At 41.5% G+C, this 16,557-nt stretch overlaps 1 protein-coding gene across 1 annotated transcript; it reads left to right on the forward strand.

Moving 5' to 3' along the window:
• Positions 1–2,357: 2,357 nt before the first annotated feature.
• On the forward strand, positions 2,358–8,959 carry PCK1 (phosphoenolpyruvate carboxykinase 1). The gene is made up of 9 exons (XM_009954876.2): positions 2,358–2,581; positions 3,948–4,129; positions 4,670–4,873; positions 5,186–5,373; positions 6,321–6,483; positions 6,614–6,838; positions 6,931–7,062; positions 7,807–7,902; positions 8,505–8,959. Exons 1-9 carry the CDS (start codon positions 2,358–2,360, stop codon positions 8,957–8,959), a joined length of 1,869 nt encoding a protein of 622 aa, XP_009953178.1.
• Positions 8,960–16,557: the final 7,598 nt, after the last annotated feature.

The following is a 16,557-nucleotide window of genomic DNA, read 5'->3' on the forward strand; positions in this document are numbered from 1 at the left end:
GGCTCATCTGGCCAGCAGGAAAGACTTGGTATTTTTGTACTTCACTGAAAAAGGGTTCTGCTTACTATTAATGAAGATTATGCCCTATTTTATTTTTAATGAAGTACTTAATGTATGTTTTAAAAGGAAAACAGTTGGCCAAAGTATTTCTGATCAGCTTCACTGGCAACAGAGTATGTGGACTCCAAAGACAAACACCACCACTGTCATTATTAAATTGTCTTTGATTTTACATTTACTTACAGCAGAGCCCCATCTGGAGCAGTTTTTAACACCTCTTATCCTACCGTATTTTTGTTTTCCTTTTCAGGAATGTTTGGCCTTACAGGGCGTCAAGGACAGCCCCTCTTACTTCACTATTTTCTTCCCTTCACATTTACAAAACCTAATAAAAAGCTTTGCAGGAGAAAAACAGTCCTAGGGGAAGCGTTCCTGCAGTGAGAGATTCAGCTCCACATTATTTTAGACTTGCAGGGCAGGAAGGCAAGCTGCATTCTGCAGAGACCTAGCTGCTCTGCCAGACCTAGCTTTTCAGGGCTTGCAAACCACTGCTGGGTGTCTCGGCAAAAGCCTTGCTGGAAACATCTCATTGCCTGCACGAACCTGAATGGGTGGCAGATTATGAACATGCGCTGTATAGGATACTCACATTGATTTTATTGCTTTAAAGAACTCCCTGAAACTTAGCTGGGATTCCCAGATTTCCAATTCTGCAAACTACCCTTGGCAATATGGTGAATTGTGGAAGCCCCACCAATATAAAAAATGACAGGTTGGCGTGAAAGCATTGCCTCATCTAGGCCCCCGATGCTTTTCTGGGACTGGATGTAAGCAGAGTGAGATGAAATGGCAGCAGGGTTATTTCTACAGTTTTATTTGTCCGAAACACTTCAGTCATCACACATCCAGACTGCATGGACAAATGGACATGAAGATCAGCCTTTCTTTACGGGCATGATGGTCTAAAATGGAGTAGAAGAAGGTAAAGAGTTGAAAGACAGACAGGCAGGCAGGAACAGTTAGAGGGAAGACCTCAAAATGTCTGAGGTCACACTCTCACCCTCAGTATTATAAGAGTAGTAGTGGCTGTTGGTGTCCTGTGCTGCCACAACAGATACAGATATGTACATACGCATACAGTGCACTTCACGCATATAACAAAGCGTGCAGCCACATTCCTGAGCAGTTTTGTGCCTTTTCTTTGAGTACTAATTTAAAGATGGGTTAATATTTTATGACCCACATAGGACTCCCAGTAAAATAAAACATAACATTTGAAGGAGGGGGTTAATTACCGAGGCAGTTGCTGATCTGCGTCTTCTGAGCTTGTAGCAATAGAAAATAATTGTTCAGTTTGCAAAAGCCTAAAGCAAGCCATAAGCAAAAACCCCCTCCTGCACTGGAGAAAACCCATTTAGATTTACATGGCTTGTTTTTTTCAGAATTGCATGGACAAAAATAAGGCCTCCAGGCAGGCGTGTATGGCGGTTATTCAGGTGTGTTCTCACTGTTGAACTTTATCCCCGGATCAGGCAGTGTTCCCAAGGTGAGTAAACACACCTTGGACGAGCCTCCACTTCACAGCCAACTAGCGAGCATCTGCCTACCAAATGTGCCAACTGTGCTTTGCCTGGATGACCCGTGTTCCCGATTCCAGATACTCTTTGTACTCAAAAGCACAAAGATATTCTTTCCTACACACCAAGAAGTTACAACGCTTTTGGTTTCAAAGCCAAATTGGATCAAAGTTTGGTTCAACTGCTAAATTTTGTAACTGCTTCAAAACAGCAAACCCAGCGGCTAAGAATCACCACTTTCAGCATTCATTAATCAAACCTGTTAAATGATTACCTCGTCAGGGCTGCTTTGTTGACAACTCTGCATGATGACAATGTCAGTGGCACTGTCCCAAGACACTGCTGGTTGTGACGTAAAGGACAAGCCTCCCTCACCTCACCTGGTGGGATGGACACTACCACAAAGAGTATTTAAGGAAGAAGGATGCTTCCTTGGAAAACAGTGATCTCAAGAATACTCCAAAGCAAGTGAAACAGGACCAACTGAAAGGGACGGCAGAATTCTCTGACATCCAACTCAATCTTATAAAGACAGTAAGTAGAATGGCCTCTATTTTTTTCCAGCTTAAAATTACCAGTGATCCAAGTTCTCCATATTGATCTTAAAGCAGAATTACATGATCAAGTCTATTACAAAATCTGCTTGTGTGTTATATGTTGTTAGAAAAGCTTATTGATATTGGTTAGAATGTCATAGTATGATAACATACCCAATATATTTGATTTTAGATTGTGGTCAGTATTTCAAAGCCATCAACAAGATCCACTACAGGTTCAATAATGCCCCCACAGTTGAAAGCAGAGGTAAACGTCATGCCCAAGGTTGTCCAGGGGGATTTGCAGAGCCTGCCTCCAGAAGCAAGGGATTTCATTGAAAGTAATGCCAAGCTGTGCCAGCCTGAGAGCATTCATATCTGCGATGGCTCAGAAGAAGAAAACAAAAAAATTCTGGACATCATGGTAGAACAAGGCATGATCAAGAAGCTGAGCAAGTATGAGAACTGGTGAGTAGCCTGAAGGAAGTCAAATATCATCTCAGAATTGCAATACGCACATTCTGTCCTGTTTACTTTTAAAACTGCTTATAGCCCTTCAATATTTGCTTTCCATGAACATTTTGGCACTGTAGCTTACACAGGTGAAAGACTCAGGAAAAGCAAACTTTTTCCTCTAAAACTTGAAGTAAAGCATATTATTCAATGGGACTATCAACTGTATATTGTCTCTATTGATTAGTTACATCAGGGAACTGAAATAATGTCATGACACTTATGTAACTAATCATTAGTAATGGCTAAATATTATTTAGAAAATACAGCTTTTGAAGAATTCTACTATTTTAGTCAATTAGTTTATTCATCAAATACTTTTTTGTGGCATTCAAATAGCTCTGTGGGTGTTCAAATATTATTCAGTACAGGCATTATTCATACTGTGCTGATGAGCTTTGACTGTAATGTATTCAGCAAATACTTTTTTCAAATATTTCATCATCTCTCCCAACTAACCCAACATGAAGGAAGAATATTAACAACAAGTACATACTCAGGAATTGCGTGCCGACCAAGTGATCTTCATGGGAGAAATCTGCAAAGACTTTTGAGTAACTAAGTGCAGGAATTTGGCAATCTGTTTGTAGACTATTTGGGAGAGAAAAGGGCAAGATTCACCAGATAAATTATTCATTGTTAATTATATGCTTAGCTGTAGTGATGATGGTTATGACAGCCCAACTAGAACATTTTTATACTCATGGAAAATTTCTATGCACAGAGGTGAAAATGTAAAACAATCCTCTCTATTGTAAATAGATGGCAAAAATTCTTTAGAGAGGAAAAAGTATCTCTTTTAATAAACTCCTTCACTTTTTGTGATCATGCTAATACTCGGTGTTTCTTTTGTGATGCCTCTAACTTAAAGGCCTATGCCAATCTGCTAAGCTGGATTCTGATCCCACAGGCACTTATACCAACACTTAAAGTACTTGCTTAGCACCCACTTTGCTTGAGGCATCATTTTGTGGTCCCCATGCAAAACGGCTTCACACTGATGAGAATTAAATGAGATTAACTCTTCCCTGGAAGTTAGCAACACAGAATAAGACTAAGATAAGAGGTAAAGGAGTCTTAATATGTAACCACAATTTCCTAGGCCACGTAATTGGTTACTTTTACTGGAAAGTCTTGAATCAATTTGTATGAAAGCTTATATCTGACTGATTTTTGAGATTGTCTGTTATATCAGCTCTGTCACTGTAGTTTTGGCCTTACAAAACATTGTACCGTTTTGTTCTAAATCAGTCACAGAGAAGGGTAAAAGGTGCTATATTGATAATTAAAGTCTAATTTCCTGATTTTTTGTGAAATGCAGCTGGTTGGCTCTCACTGATCCAAGAGATGTGGCAAGAATTGAGAGCAGAACAGTCATCATCACTCAAGAACAGAGAGATACCACCCCGACCCCTAAAACTGGAACTAGCCAGCTGGGTCGCTGGATGTCTGAAGAAGATTTTGAGAAAGCCTTCAATACCAGGTTCCCAGGCTGTATGCAAGGTAGGCCAGAAAGGGACGGTTGACACTGAAGTTCTAGGATTACAAGGACACTACTACTACTAGTTACTGTAATCTTAAAACAAATATTCTGGATGGAGGTTTAGGTTTATAGCCCTGATATTAGTCACTTTGTTGGTTTCATCTGGATCTTTACCATGGAGCCAAATGCCTGTGCAAGGATAGTCCTCAGACTCTTTCCAGCATTATTCTCTTCATAAAGAGGGGCAAAGCGAAATAGGAAAATTTGTGTGATTTTTTTTCAGGAAGTCACACAGAAACTAAGCAGCAGATAGGAAGTGAGGTGAGAATTGAAGACCCCATCCCCAGCAGTAATTTTAAGTTCAACGATTAACACCAACAAAGAACTCTGCCTCCACCCACCTTTACTACTGGTGGTTCTTGCTACAGCTCTTTAAACATCATCAGAAACACCCACAAGACAAACAGCTTTTAAAGGAAACAACCTCCATGTTAATAAAGACTATTTCAAAAGCTCCTTGTTTTGCTCTTTGCCATATCTTGCTACTCCCTGTTTTTCAGGACGCACAATGTATGTCATCCCCTTCAGCATGGGGCCTATTGGGTCTCCTTTGTCCAAGATTGGGATTGAGCTGACAGATTCACCATATGTAGTGGCCAGCATGAGGATCATGACACGGATGGGAACAGCTGCTTTGAAAGCCCTGAGCAATGGGGAGTTCGTAAAATGCCTTCACTCGGTTGGATGTCCTCTACCGCTAAAAGGTAAAAGCCATTAAAACTTCTCACCCCTGGAAATTCCCAGGAGCATGTTTTAGAGCTGACTGTGTGTTCTCAGCACATGGGAGACACTCACCATAGAAGACCAGAGTGGTTTGTGCAACAGCACTAGGTCCAGAACTCAATTAAAACTAAATGAGAGTTTCATGGAAAGGAGGTTATTATCCCTAGTACTTAGCAGGGGGTTTCCTTTAATGCATCTGGTACGGGTTCCTGTCAGAGGCTCAGTGCTGGTGAAACAACCATGATCCAGCATGGAAATTGCTGCATTCATGAGTACAACATTCTGTTCTGCAGAACCGTTAATCAACAACTGGCCGTGCAACCCAGAGCTAACGCTGATTGCCCATCTCCCGGATCGCAGAGAGATCATTTCATTTGGCAGTGGTTACGGAGGAAACTCCTTACTGGGGAAAAAATGCTTTGCTCTCAGAATTGCCAGCAGAATCGCCAAAGAGGAGGGCTGGCTAGCTGAGCACATGCTGGTAAGAGCTATTAAATCATGTGTGTTTGAACAGCCATTAAACCCTAAATTAGTTCAACATAAATACATCACATCTTGCTATCAATGAAATTGGTCTCATATGTATAGTACTCTAACATTAGGTATGAATTTATCACATGGCAGGCTTATGAGAAATAGGAAACTGCTTGCAGGGTTAAGTACCAAACATTTTAAAATAGTACCTGTAAAATCAGAAACCAAGAAAGATTTGGAACGTCTGACAGTGGCTGTTTGTAGGTAGACCCATTTACTTCAGCAGAGCCTGAACATCATCACTGAGCATCCACATTGCCCCTACAAGTCTAATAGCAAGTTTTGAAAATTGTCTTTCATATTATAAAAAAAGTCTATGCACTCAAAAATCTGCAATTGCATTTTCTAAACAAGTTCCACTTTGTACCCTTGCTGCCTTTACTTTCTGCTGTCATTTAAACATTCTACTACCATAAAATACCGCTGAAAAAAAGAATTCCAAAGTGCATAAGAGAAGATTCTCAGAAAAAATACCTATGGACTCTGAGCAGTGCAGAAGTATGCATACACAGAGTGCTTTCACTTCACGCAAGTCGTGCAGTCAAAAGAATATTTCTTGGTTTTCTTCTGCCTCAGTTGAGAAACACATGTTTATACAGTCTGTGTAGCTTTAATCAGCAAAACAGAAATAAATGTTTGAATTATATACATACCTGACATTTTTTAAAAATATAAGAACTCCTTACAGATATTCTAAGGGCAAGAAAAGCAGATTTTTTGATTAATAAGTAGAGTTTGAGTTATTTGTCAACTGTATTATGTGGTGCTGCTTCTGTAGGAACAAATTTGCATAATTAAATATTTTATCATTACCACTTGCTGGGAGACAATCTTCAAAGTGAAAAGTGCAAGAAAAAAAGACTGTGTTTAACAGTTGCATTAATTTTTCAATAGATCCTGGGCATTACCAATCCAGAAGGTAAAAAGAAGTATTTTGCTGCAGCATTCCCTAGTGCATGTGGAAAAACTAACTTGGCCATGATGAACCCAAGCCTGCCAGGATGGAAAATCGAGTGTGTGGGTGATGATATTGCCTGGATGAAATTTGATGAACAAGGTATGGAACTGAAATTGGATTGTTTTACAGTCTGGTGTGGGTTGCTTTTAGGCGCAGCAAGACGTGCTACAAAATTCTGGATAGAATTACAACAGTTTGATTGACTTGCACTTTGTCATTTAACTTCCAGGCAACTTAAGGGCAATCAATCCAGAAAATGGATTTTTTGGTGTCGCCCCTGGAACCTCAGTCAAAACAAACCCAAATGCTATTAAAACCATATTCAAGAACACCATCTTCACCAATGTAGCAGAAACCAGTGATGGGGGTGTCTATTGGGAAGGCATTGACGAGCCATTACCACCAGGAGTAACACTGACTTCATGGAAGAACAAGGACTGGACCCCAGATAATGGTAACCTGGCCCATTCCACAGTCTCTCTCGACTTTCTCTGCTGAATTCAAGTTAATTCTGCCATTCTGACTTTTTCATTGTATTCCGTCCAGGGGAACCCTGTGCTCATCCCAACTCACGATTCTGTACTCCAGCAAGCCAGTGCCCCATCATAGACCCTGCATGGGAATCACCCGAAGGCGTGCCCGTTGAAGGGATAATATTTGGAGGCCGCAGACCTGCTGGTAAGAAATGCAGCAGCCACATATCAAGGCTGAAGTGCTGACCACAGAAGGCTTGAAACACAACTGGGCATAGACACAGGTTTTGCTTTCACAGCTGCAAAAGTAAGGAAGTAACCATGTTAGTCTAACTTCTTCATGTTAGCCTTTGACACACACGCTTACAGCCACTGATATTTCAGTGTCTGAATTGTTAGATGTTAACACAAAACAGGTAGTAATAATAAAGGGCTGGAGAGAGATCAGGACCCACTAACCTGGGTAATATATAGACACACAGCAAATTGCTATACTTGTCTCAATTTGCTTGCAGTTTAGCCAGTTCAGATAGGAAATGGTTAGAGAAATGAACCAGTTGTAGACAGTTTACAGAAAAGGAAGTAAAATAAATTGATTGAAGGTCACCCAAAGTTGGAAAAGAAATGGAAGTAACTCTAGATCTGAGTCCAATATCATGACCACAGGACCAGGCTTTATTTCCAGTAAAATCTGCTGGGGATTCTGAGGTCCCAGATATCTCCCACTGAGCAACTAAACATCGGTGTGTTCAGTAATCAGCAGCCAGTTTTGAAAACATTCATATAAACTTCTTTGCTATAAGAGAGCACGAAATGAACGGATTAAAAAAATGGGAAAAATTAGAATATATTATACAGTAACATGCATTCGGCAGTACCTCAGGTAGCAAAACCTGCTATAAAAATGTTTCTGGACCTCTAATTACTGAAGTGATTTTGCTCTTTACAGGTGTGCCTCTTGTATACGAGGCCTTTAACTGGCAGCATGGAGTATTTATAGGAGCAGCTATGAGATCTGAAGCAACAGCAGCTGCTGAGCACAAAGGTAAATCAAAATTTAATCTGCCTACCTGTATTAAAAGCAATCCTCTCTGGACTGCCTGCTCTGTCCTCCTCCCCTGCTCTTTTGCGTTTCAGTCTTGGCAGCTAATTTTGCAGCCTCTGCATTTTCACAATAGAAAATATTTGTACTGGAATTAAAAACCAAATTCTCTGTAAAAGTCAAATTAAGCAAAATAATCCCCTAGGTGGCAAGCATACAGAACATGGTGCAGGCATGGGGTTGACAAAAGCCTTGATATGGAGTTCTTGTTACAGTCTGGGATAAATAAACTTAAATTTTCTCTTCTGCTAGAGTTCAACATAAATACATGAATGATGAAAGCCAGCTCTTGAGGATCTGCGTTTAAGCTGCTTGACCTGAGATTTAAGAGATTTTATTTACATTGATTACAAAAATTAATTTAATGTGTGCTTTTTTGGTACATCAAGGATAATGCTTGTATTGTTTCTTAAAGCTCTTTGGTTCAGATACAGAAGGGTGGTTAAGGAACTATAGGTACTAAATCCTGGGAGGATCTGAATCTTTGTGCTTTAGAATAAATGTGCTATTTATTACCTTACATTCTCCATTTGTGTTTTGAACAGGCAAAATCATTATGCACGATCCATTTGCCATGAGACCTTTCTTTGGCTACAACTTTGGCAAATACTTGGCCCACTGGCTCAGCATGGCACACCGTCCTGCTGCAAAACTACCAAGGATCTTTCATGTTAACTGGTTCCGGAAAGACAGCCAAGGGAAATTCCTGTGGCCTGGCTACGGAGAGAACTCCCGCGTGCTAGAGTGGATGTTCAACAGAATTGAAGGGAAAGCCTCTGCCAAGCCAACTGCCATAGGTTACATCCCTGCTGATGCTGCTTTGAACTTGAAGGGTTTAGAAGATGTCAACTTGACTGAACTGTTTGATATCTCCAAAGAGTTCTGGGAAAAGGAGGTAGAAGAAATCAAACAATACTTTGAAGTGCAAGTTAATGCTGACCTTCCCTATGAAATAGAAAGGGAAACACTTGCCTTAGAGATGAGGATAAAACAGTTGTAACTGATCAAAACTACAATTATTTATCAATCTACACATACCGAGACAGGGCAAACACATCTTACAAATCATCACTGGAAGCATAACAGCACACTGATGGGTAGAGGGTTACAATGGAGGTAGGGCTTAGTTTTGTTAGAATATAGATAGTGGCATTCTAGAAGTAAGTCCAGACCTAATGATTTATAACTACATCAGTCGTTGTGACTAGGTGAGCAGCTGTGGGAATATATGTGTATATGGTCTTAAAAACCCTGATCTGTCACTTACATGCACATATAGCCATGATGCATGAAAATAATTTGCCTAGTTCTGCATATACAATCCAAACCAATCCAGCCTTCAAGGTGTAACCCATTGTTTCTGTCACACAAACCTCTAGAGTCTCAGACTCTGCAGGAAAGAAGAAAGAAAATTAGATGCTGTATATATGTATTACCTAAATATATTTCATGGCTTAAATATTTTTTAGCAAAATGAAGTTGTAACTTTTATCAGAGTGAAAGATGACTTTGTATTACTAATGCATATTTAAGATATTGTTATTATATATGACTCATGTTCCTGTGATTTCCAGATGTTTTGAATGGCTTGTTCTTTAAACTATTGAAATAAATGTTTATATAAAATATGACCTCATTTCCAGTATTCTCACTGTTTATAAACTACATGCATATAAATTGGGCCTCCTGTCAGTACCACAACACAGGGAGAAATTAACCTGTGCAAGTTAGATGTTGACTGCGTTGATCTGCTACTCCTAAGCCAACTAGTTTAAGCTGCATACTGTCTTTGCAACTTTCATTCAAGACAAAAGAAATGATCCAGAAATTACAATACCAGCTGCGAGCAGTCATCCAGCTAGTGATGTGTTCTCTGTAACTGGGCATTGTTAGTTACTTCAGGCATTTGTAAAATAAATTACCCTCTAGGAAAGCTCCATATTAGGACCTTGCTCGTTTGCTTAAATCATAGGTTTTGTCTCTGTTGCACAGTACCTTGGCTTTTGCAAGAATAACTACTGGAGCTGTTGAAGTAAAGATAGTTTGGGAAGATTTGGTGAGATGTCTAAAGCCTTAGAGCTCAATGTAAATAGGGGTAAGAGCTTGTGTTGTCTTCCTTGTAGATCTGAGATGCTAAAACCACCCAAAGTTGTCCCAATTAAAGGTGTCCTCTACATGCTTCCCACGTCCCTGGTAGGGATGCTTTTCCACTTTGAATGCTTGATCTCCCAAAATATATTGCAAATATTTGCTTAGCAAAAAGAAAATCACTTACATTGTGTAATAAGCCTTTTTATAGACACCGCTTCCTCGCAAAACAAACAGTACCAGGGCTGGTCAACAGATGCCCTTCGAAGTTTGCTAGGAGAGGTCACATAGCCTGAAAAGCCTCTAACCACCTCTTGGCTCCATGTTTAGGACTTAACACAAACATTATCAATTCTGAAGTGAATAATACAGCATAAGTCAATATACAGATCACAGAAAAAACAGACAATAGAAAGCTGTGATGAAAGCAGAGGAGAGCAGTGCAGCCTCTGTAGAGATGGTCATAAATTGATCTACTTGCTGGTCAAAAAACACATCTGCAAGGGTGCAGGTCTCCTATAGGGTCATCTTTATCCTGCATACTCTTGAAGGGGCTCTAAATTAAAAGAAAAATCAAGATGAAAGACAGTAAACAAGTCAGAGGAAGTGAGCCAAGAGAGACTACCATATGCACTCCTCAGAACAAGGGACTACTATCATGCATATAAAATAAAGTTGTTTAAAAAGTAATTCTATAAACAGTTGATGAAAGGCTTGGGCCATTTCCAAACTGGTAGGATAGTATTGGACCTGGTAGTTGAATAAATCTAAGGAAGAACAAGAAGATCTAAGAAAGTCTGTTATGCCAATATCAGAGAGTTACGGCCAGCTACAATCTCAGCCTTTCCTATGGGCCTCATGAGAGGATCCCAGTCCCGAGCAGTGCAAACATGTTCCAAGCACATTTTGAAATGCTGCCCAGAAGATGTACAGAAGCTCAGGGGTTTCCAGAGCTCTCTGAGCAACTCCACTGTGCTGTTCTGCCTTCTCAAACACAACCACGCTTGTTATTCTGAATATTATAAAAGAAACAACATGCCAGAGGAATCTGTGCCAAAGGCCCAAGTCCAGCAATACGGACACAGGAGAACTGAGTGGCACTTGTTCCATAAAATGCTGCTCCATGAGGAGATAGGTGCCATCACTGGGGGCCAACATAATGTGATCTTACAGCACACACCCTGCTAGCAAGATTGGTGTTATTGCTAACTGCCTTGAGAACATCGTACCCCAGCCCAAAACACAGGACTTCATGTTCTGACTAAACCCTTGCTTTCTCCTCCTCGCCCCAACAGGTTGGCAGATTCTACTTCCCTTGACCACCGCTGCCCTTGGGGTTCTCCTCTGGGTGTTCTTTCCATGTAACGTAACCACTTTCCATGAGCTGCGTTATCATGAACTTCTGGCAAACATATTTAAATCATTTGCATTTCTCCCACTCCACTCATTTTAGCCACATGCACCTTTTCAAACACTGCTCAGAGACTGATGGACGCACAAATCATTCCAGAAGCTACAGAAAATGGGGAGGGGGGGAAATGCTGTACTGTTAAGGCTGAGAACAAGAAAATAACTTTTTGTGTGAGTCATTCACCAGCTCCTTTGTATGTAAATATATCTGCAACCGATCAGCATCTATGGGGAGTACAATTTACATTTTGAATGATCAAAATGTTTAGTATTGGCAGAGAAAATATTTAAAAAGAGAGAAGGCGGTGGTTTAAAATTTAGAAACTTAGTCAACCGTGCCAGATTATGATCTCAACTTCTTTCCCTCCAACAAATACTATGCTCCATAAAAACAAAATGAATTAGAACAAAATGCTTTTAAATTGAAATTTGGAACTTCCCCTGATTTTCAAAAGAAAGAGGGGAAGGCAACAAATGCAATAAATTTCAACAAATTAGTAGAGAAACATAAAACTTGGCCTATTAAATGTGATTCAGAGAAGGGAAGCACAGGAAAGACTAACACATGAAGTGTACAGAGCCATAACATTTGCAACAGCTGTGTTATGAAATGCACTTGGTGTTCTGGGAAGTGAGAAACAAAATACTTTGTTAAAACACTTGTGGATGTACTGGTGGCTGAAAAGAAGAGAGACAAAATCAAAATAACAGTTCAACCACTAATGCTATTGACAAAACGATCTTTGGTACCTTGTTTATGCCATAATTCACTGAAGAAGACAGCACAGCGATGGACGCACCGCATCCAGGGGAGGCTGTGCTCAACTCCCTTAAAGTTAGAGCAGTCCCTATAAACGACCTTTATCTACTCAGCCAAAAAGTCTGGCTTCAGTTCCAAGTGCTCCTATTAGCACAGCTACATCCATAATACTCAGACCCAGACCTTGGCCCAACCTTTGCACGGGTTGAGAAGACTCCAAGCCTGATGCCATCCTCTGGACTAATTCCTAATGTTTCCAGGTCAAGTTTTGACTGTGTTTTGTCTTGTTCCCTCAAATCCCTTTCTCAGGTGTCAGTCTCAGTAGTAATTAGCTTGAGTATATAAGATAGCCACACACCTGTATTCTGTCGACATAATGAAGGTTAAACCAAATAAATAAATGCAACTGAAAAGCAACATCCAGCTTGCTGCAGAACTCTTATTGGAGGGAAGTGAAATCCAGCTTCAAATCTCTCAAATTCTGTGACGATAGGGCTATTTTCAGGGAAAGAAGTAAAATTCAGAGAAATGGCATTTGTGCTCTGGGAAATACTGTTTTCTAAAAACCTTGGCTACCATAGTAACATGATTTATTCCATACTTGCTGCAGTATAGTCAATTAGCTCCATAACTGAAAGACAATTATTGTAACTAGAGATGTACCTGGCTGGAAGACTACTGAAATGCTGCTTGTGAATGGCAAAGCAGAGTGCTCTAAATTCCAAATTAGTGATCATTATTGTTGATCATGGAAGACATTTCTGGCAGTGGTTTAACCTCAGCAAGACAAAAGGGCACATTTGTCAAATGAATGCTGGCAAACCCCAGTTACCCGGATTCCAAAACGCATCCTGCCACATCTGTGAATCTGTATGCAAAACAGCTAGGTGGAAAAGAAGAGAAGAAAGAAAAAACTAATTGCTATTGTATGCCTTCACTGCATTCTGCAGCCATCATGGATGTAACGTTTGGCTGCAAAATTTTAAGAGAAGGATGTGATCAAACTGTGGAAAACCACATATATTAATATGCAAAGTTCAGACTGTATGTGATCCTTGCAAACACGTTACGGTATCTTTGTTGTAAGAGGCCATGCAGAAGACCTCTGAGCTGTCTCTACCCAGCATGAAGGGCTCTGTGCTGCCTTCATTACCATCAGGGATGGTAATCACCTTAGCATTCATTTTGCTCCTCCTTACACTGGCTCCATCGGACTTGCCGTGGCTTTTCTCCAGCATAAGTGTGACCAGATGTAGGTTCTGAGATTATTTGATTCCACCTTTTGTTCAAGCCGATAAGCTACTAGCAGAACTTTTTCTAACACACATCCCAGAAATGTTATTTGTGTATTCTTTGAGAATGTCAGATACTGGCCATTGGAAAACAGAAAACATCTGTTTTAATTCTCCCAAAGGAACATATCAGATTTTTTGTACAGTTTTTATGCAGCCTCGGGTTTTTTATTCAGCTAAAAAAAACCCTTTGTAAAACTGCTGGGTTGTGGTTTTTTTGTTGTCATCCTTTTTTTCATTTTTAAACCAAGTTACTAGTTTTTGTTCTTTTTCTTGTGAAGCATCACAACGCCATTTCCCAGGTTGGGTTGGCCAAGGAACAGTGCTTCCCAGAAGATTGCTCCTGATAAACAGCTGTTCTTCAGAAGAAACTAAGCTCATCCTCTATGGAGAATAGCTTCTCAGCTCACGGTTAATAGATCTTACCCCTGCTTTGTATAGTTTTGGGGCTTTCAACCAATTAAACTAATAGTCTGAATGCTTCCCCCTTCTCCCATCTCATCAGTGAAATCCTAGGAACGCCCTGTCACCATGGCAGAAGCTGGCACAGCAACAGCATGTGCATACAAATGCCATCTCAGCTATGAATATGAAGAGCACAACAAAACCTCGTTTATACCGACCGGAAACCATCACTATATTTATCTGTGTCTTCCTGAACAGATGAGAAACTTCCCATGGTGTTCTGGAGCTCTAGATCCTGAGAGAAGCTATGAATAGCAGCTTTAGATTTAACCAAGGTTGGAAAGAGAGCAAAATCTAAATGCTACAAGATTATGCCAGTCCAGCTGGCTCAGAAGCCAATAGAGCCTTGCAAGTGGCATGGAGATAAATTCCAGCCCACGGGGCAAACAGCATCACTACTGGTATCAAGTAATGCTGCAAAAGCAGCATGACTTTGCATGACTTGTGCACCACGAAGCCTCGAGCAGCATGACTCTCCCAGGAATTATTCCTCCTGGCAGAAGCCAGAAGAGTGGTGAGACCCAAGTGAACCTTCTGGAGGTGACAGCACATTGAACTGACTCTTGAGTAAATTTGACTCCCGTGTTCCTTTTCCCATAGCTTGTTCAAGTATGACCAGGCTAAGGTAAGTGTGCCTGATCTTTTGTTCCACGTTGGTCACTGGATTGCCTTAATGCTGAATAGTGAGTTCACCAAGAGCCACATGGCAGTGACAGTGGAGCTGGATGACAGAGCTCCCACTGACTTCAGCAGTGACAAGAAGAATCTGCAGGTTCTCTGCTGCGATTTGGTTTTGTACATTTGGTCTGGTTTTTCCTTTCAGTTTGGGATACTACCAACAGTTACTTGAAGCTCCAGAGGTAGCCAATGGGGGGAGGGGGGGGGAGCAAGCTATAAATTTAACTAGGACAGCAGTTGGGAAAAGGAGGGGGAGGATGTTTGAGAACTGTGGATGGACACACAACTGTGGTCTTAGAGCATAAAAACAGTGTCCTTCTCACACTAGTAAGTAAAAGCAGGCCTTAAATTCCATGGAGTTTTCTTGGTCTTTATTCTATAAAGACAGAAATCTGGCTCTGTTTCATGAGAGTTATCTACACTCAGGCACCCCTCCACCCTTGAAGGAGATTAGTAGTGATAATGCATCTGTTACCTGCCCCAGCAATAACAGATCTATGTGGAGAAGATTACAAGAAATTGTTTGGACTTCTGCCCAGTCCTAGAAGTCCCACCAACCATTTCCAAAAGTCCCATCAGTTTTTATGGCTTGTCTCTCAAGAAGGCTGCTGAAACCTACATGGAGGAGAGACCGTAAAAAGATTTTTGCAGACATTTATTTCTGGCCAAATTATGATTGCTTGGAGGAAAAAGAAGCCACCATACAAATCTTGTTAGACACTTCAGCAGGAACTTACAAACCCATGCAGAACTGAGATAAGCTAAAAAAAGCAATAGCATCCAGGAAGGAAAGACAGACCAGCCAGCCAAATGCAACTCTAATTCCAACCCGTGACAGACCCCTGGGGCAGCTCCAAAGCCACTTAGCACAAGCATGGAGCTGGGCCAGAAGGAGATGCTGGCACCAGTAGAGCAGCTCTAGCAAGCCCAGACTGTAATTTGGTGATTTGCTGAGGGGGACAGACTCGGACAGACTTGTTACCCCCAGTACGGCGAACACACAGCTCCCCACCTCCAAAACCCTCCAAGTCAGATACCTCCAGGGACACTGTGATCCCTGAGCTCCCTGTACAGCAGAGCGTGCGCCGTGTGCGTGCATAGGAAAATGGAGTAACAGCACATCTGTTAACGACACAAAAACATGCTGGCAATGCTCGGTGTGGCTTGGCAGGGGAACCTATATCAACTGTCTGCAGTCCAAGGTCTAAAGGGCAATCTGTCTTCAGAGACGTCTGCAACTTCAAGGAACTGTGTCCTGGAGTGAAACCAGTGCCTCTGCAGCACACAGCCTGCGCTGGGCCCCTCACACGAGCCAAGCGAGCGCTGTACCTGCTTCATGCCACACAGGACGTGAATTTCCCAGGAGAGCTAGGGGGAAAAACAAAAGCACACAGAACATCTTGAGAGGCTAAAGGATAATCCCTGTGCCTCTTGAACCCCTCCAAAGGACATTACGAGAGGTTACCTGGGAATATTTACTATATCAGGGACTGGAAAACGTGGGGGGTTTTGCAGGGATACAGCGCATAGAGCTGTCAGGAAGGTGACTGCACTGATGCAGGACTGTGGGACTGCTGTCAGCTGTCTGGCCTGGAGGTCCCCAAGCAGCACTGTTCAGTGCTGTAGGAGGAAGGTAAAGGAGAGGGACCAACTACTTGGGGACCAGACGGTTTCTAGCAATGACAGATAGAAAACTCCCTGCAAGCCATGTCACACTGCTGTGGTATCTCCAAACAAGCAGCTCTCTCCCATATAGCTATACCCTTAGAAAGTAGAAGCTGGAAGCTTCTTCTGTTCCAGTTGCTGGAGAGCAGTTCCCAGCCTCCTGGTCCAGGTGAATGAGTTTGCTGGATGCTGTCCCTGCTGCAGACACAGTGTGAAGGCCAGGGAGGGCATCTGTTCCCA

The sequence above is a fragment of the Leptosomus discolor genome, chromosome 17 (assembly GCF_034619465.1).
Source record: "Leptosomus discolor isolate bLepDis1 chromosome 17, bLepDis1.hap2, whole genome shotgun sequence".
Taxonomy (NCBI): domain Eukaryota; kingdom Metazoa; phylum Chordata; class Aves; order Leptosomiformes; family Leptosomidae; genus Leptosomus; species Leptosomus discolor.

Bases quoted from the DNA above. Each gene is read 5' to 3' on its own strand.
- PCK1 (XM_009954876.2), top strand. From the start codon at position 2,358: ATGCCCCCACAGTTGAAAGCAGAGGTAAACGTCATGCCCAAGGTTGTC. The intron at 2,582-3,947 runs GTGAGTAGCCTG...TGTGAAATGCAG, and splicing joins CTGAGCAAGTATGAGAACTG to CTGGTTGGCTCTCACTGATC. The intron at 6,484-6,613 runs GTATGGAACTGA...TTTAACTTCCAG, and splicing joins GATGAAATTTGATGAACAAG to GCAACTTAAGGGCAATCAAT.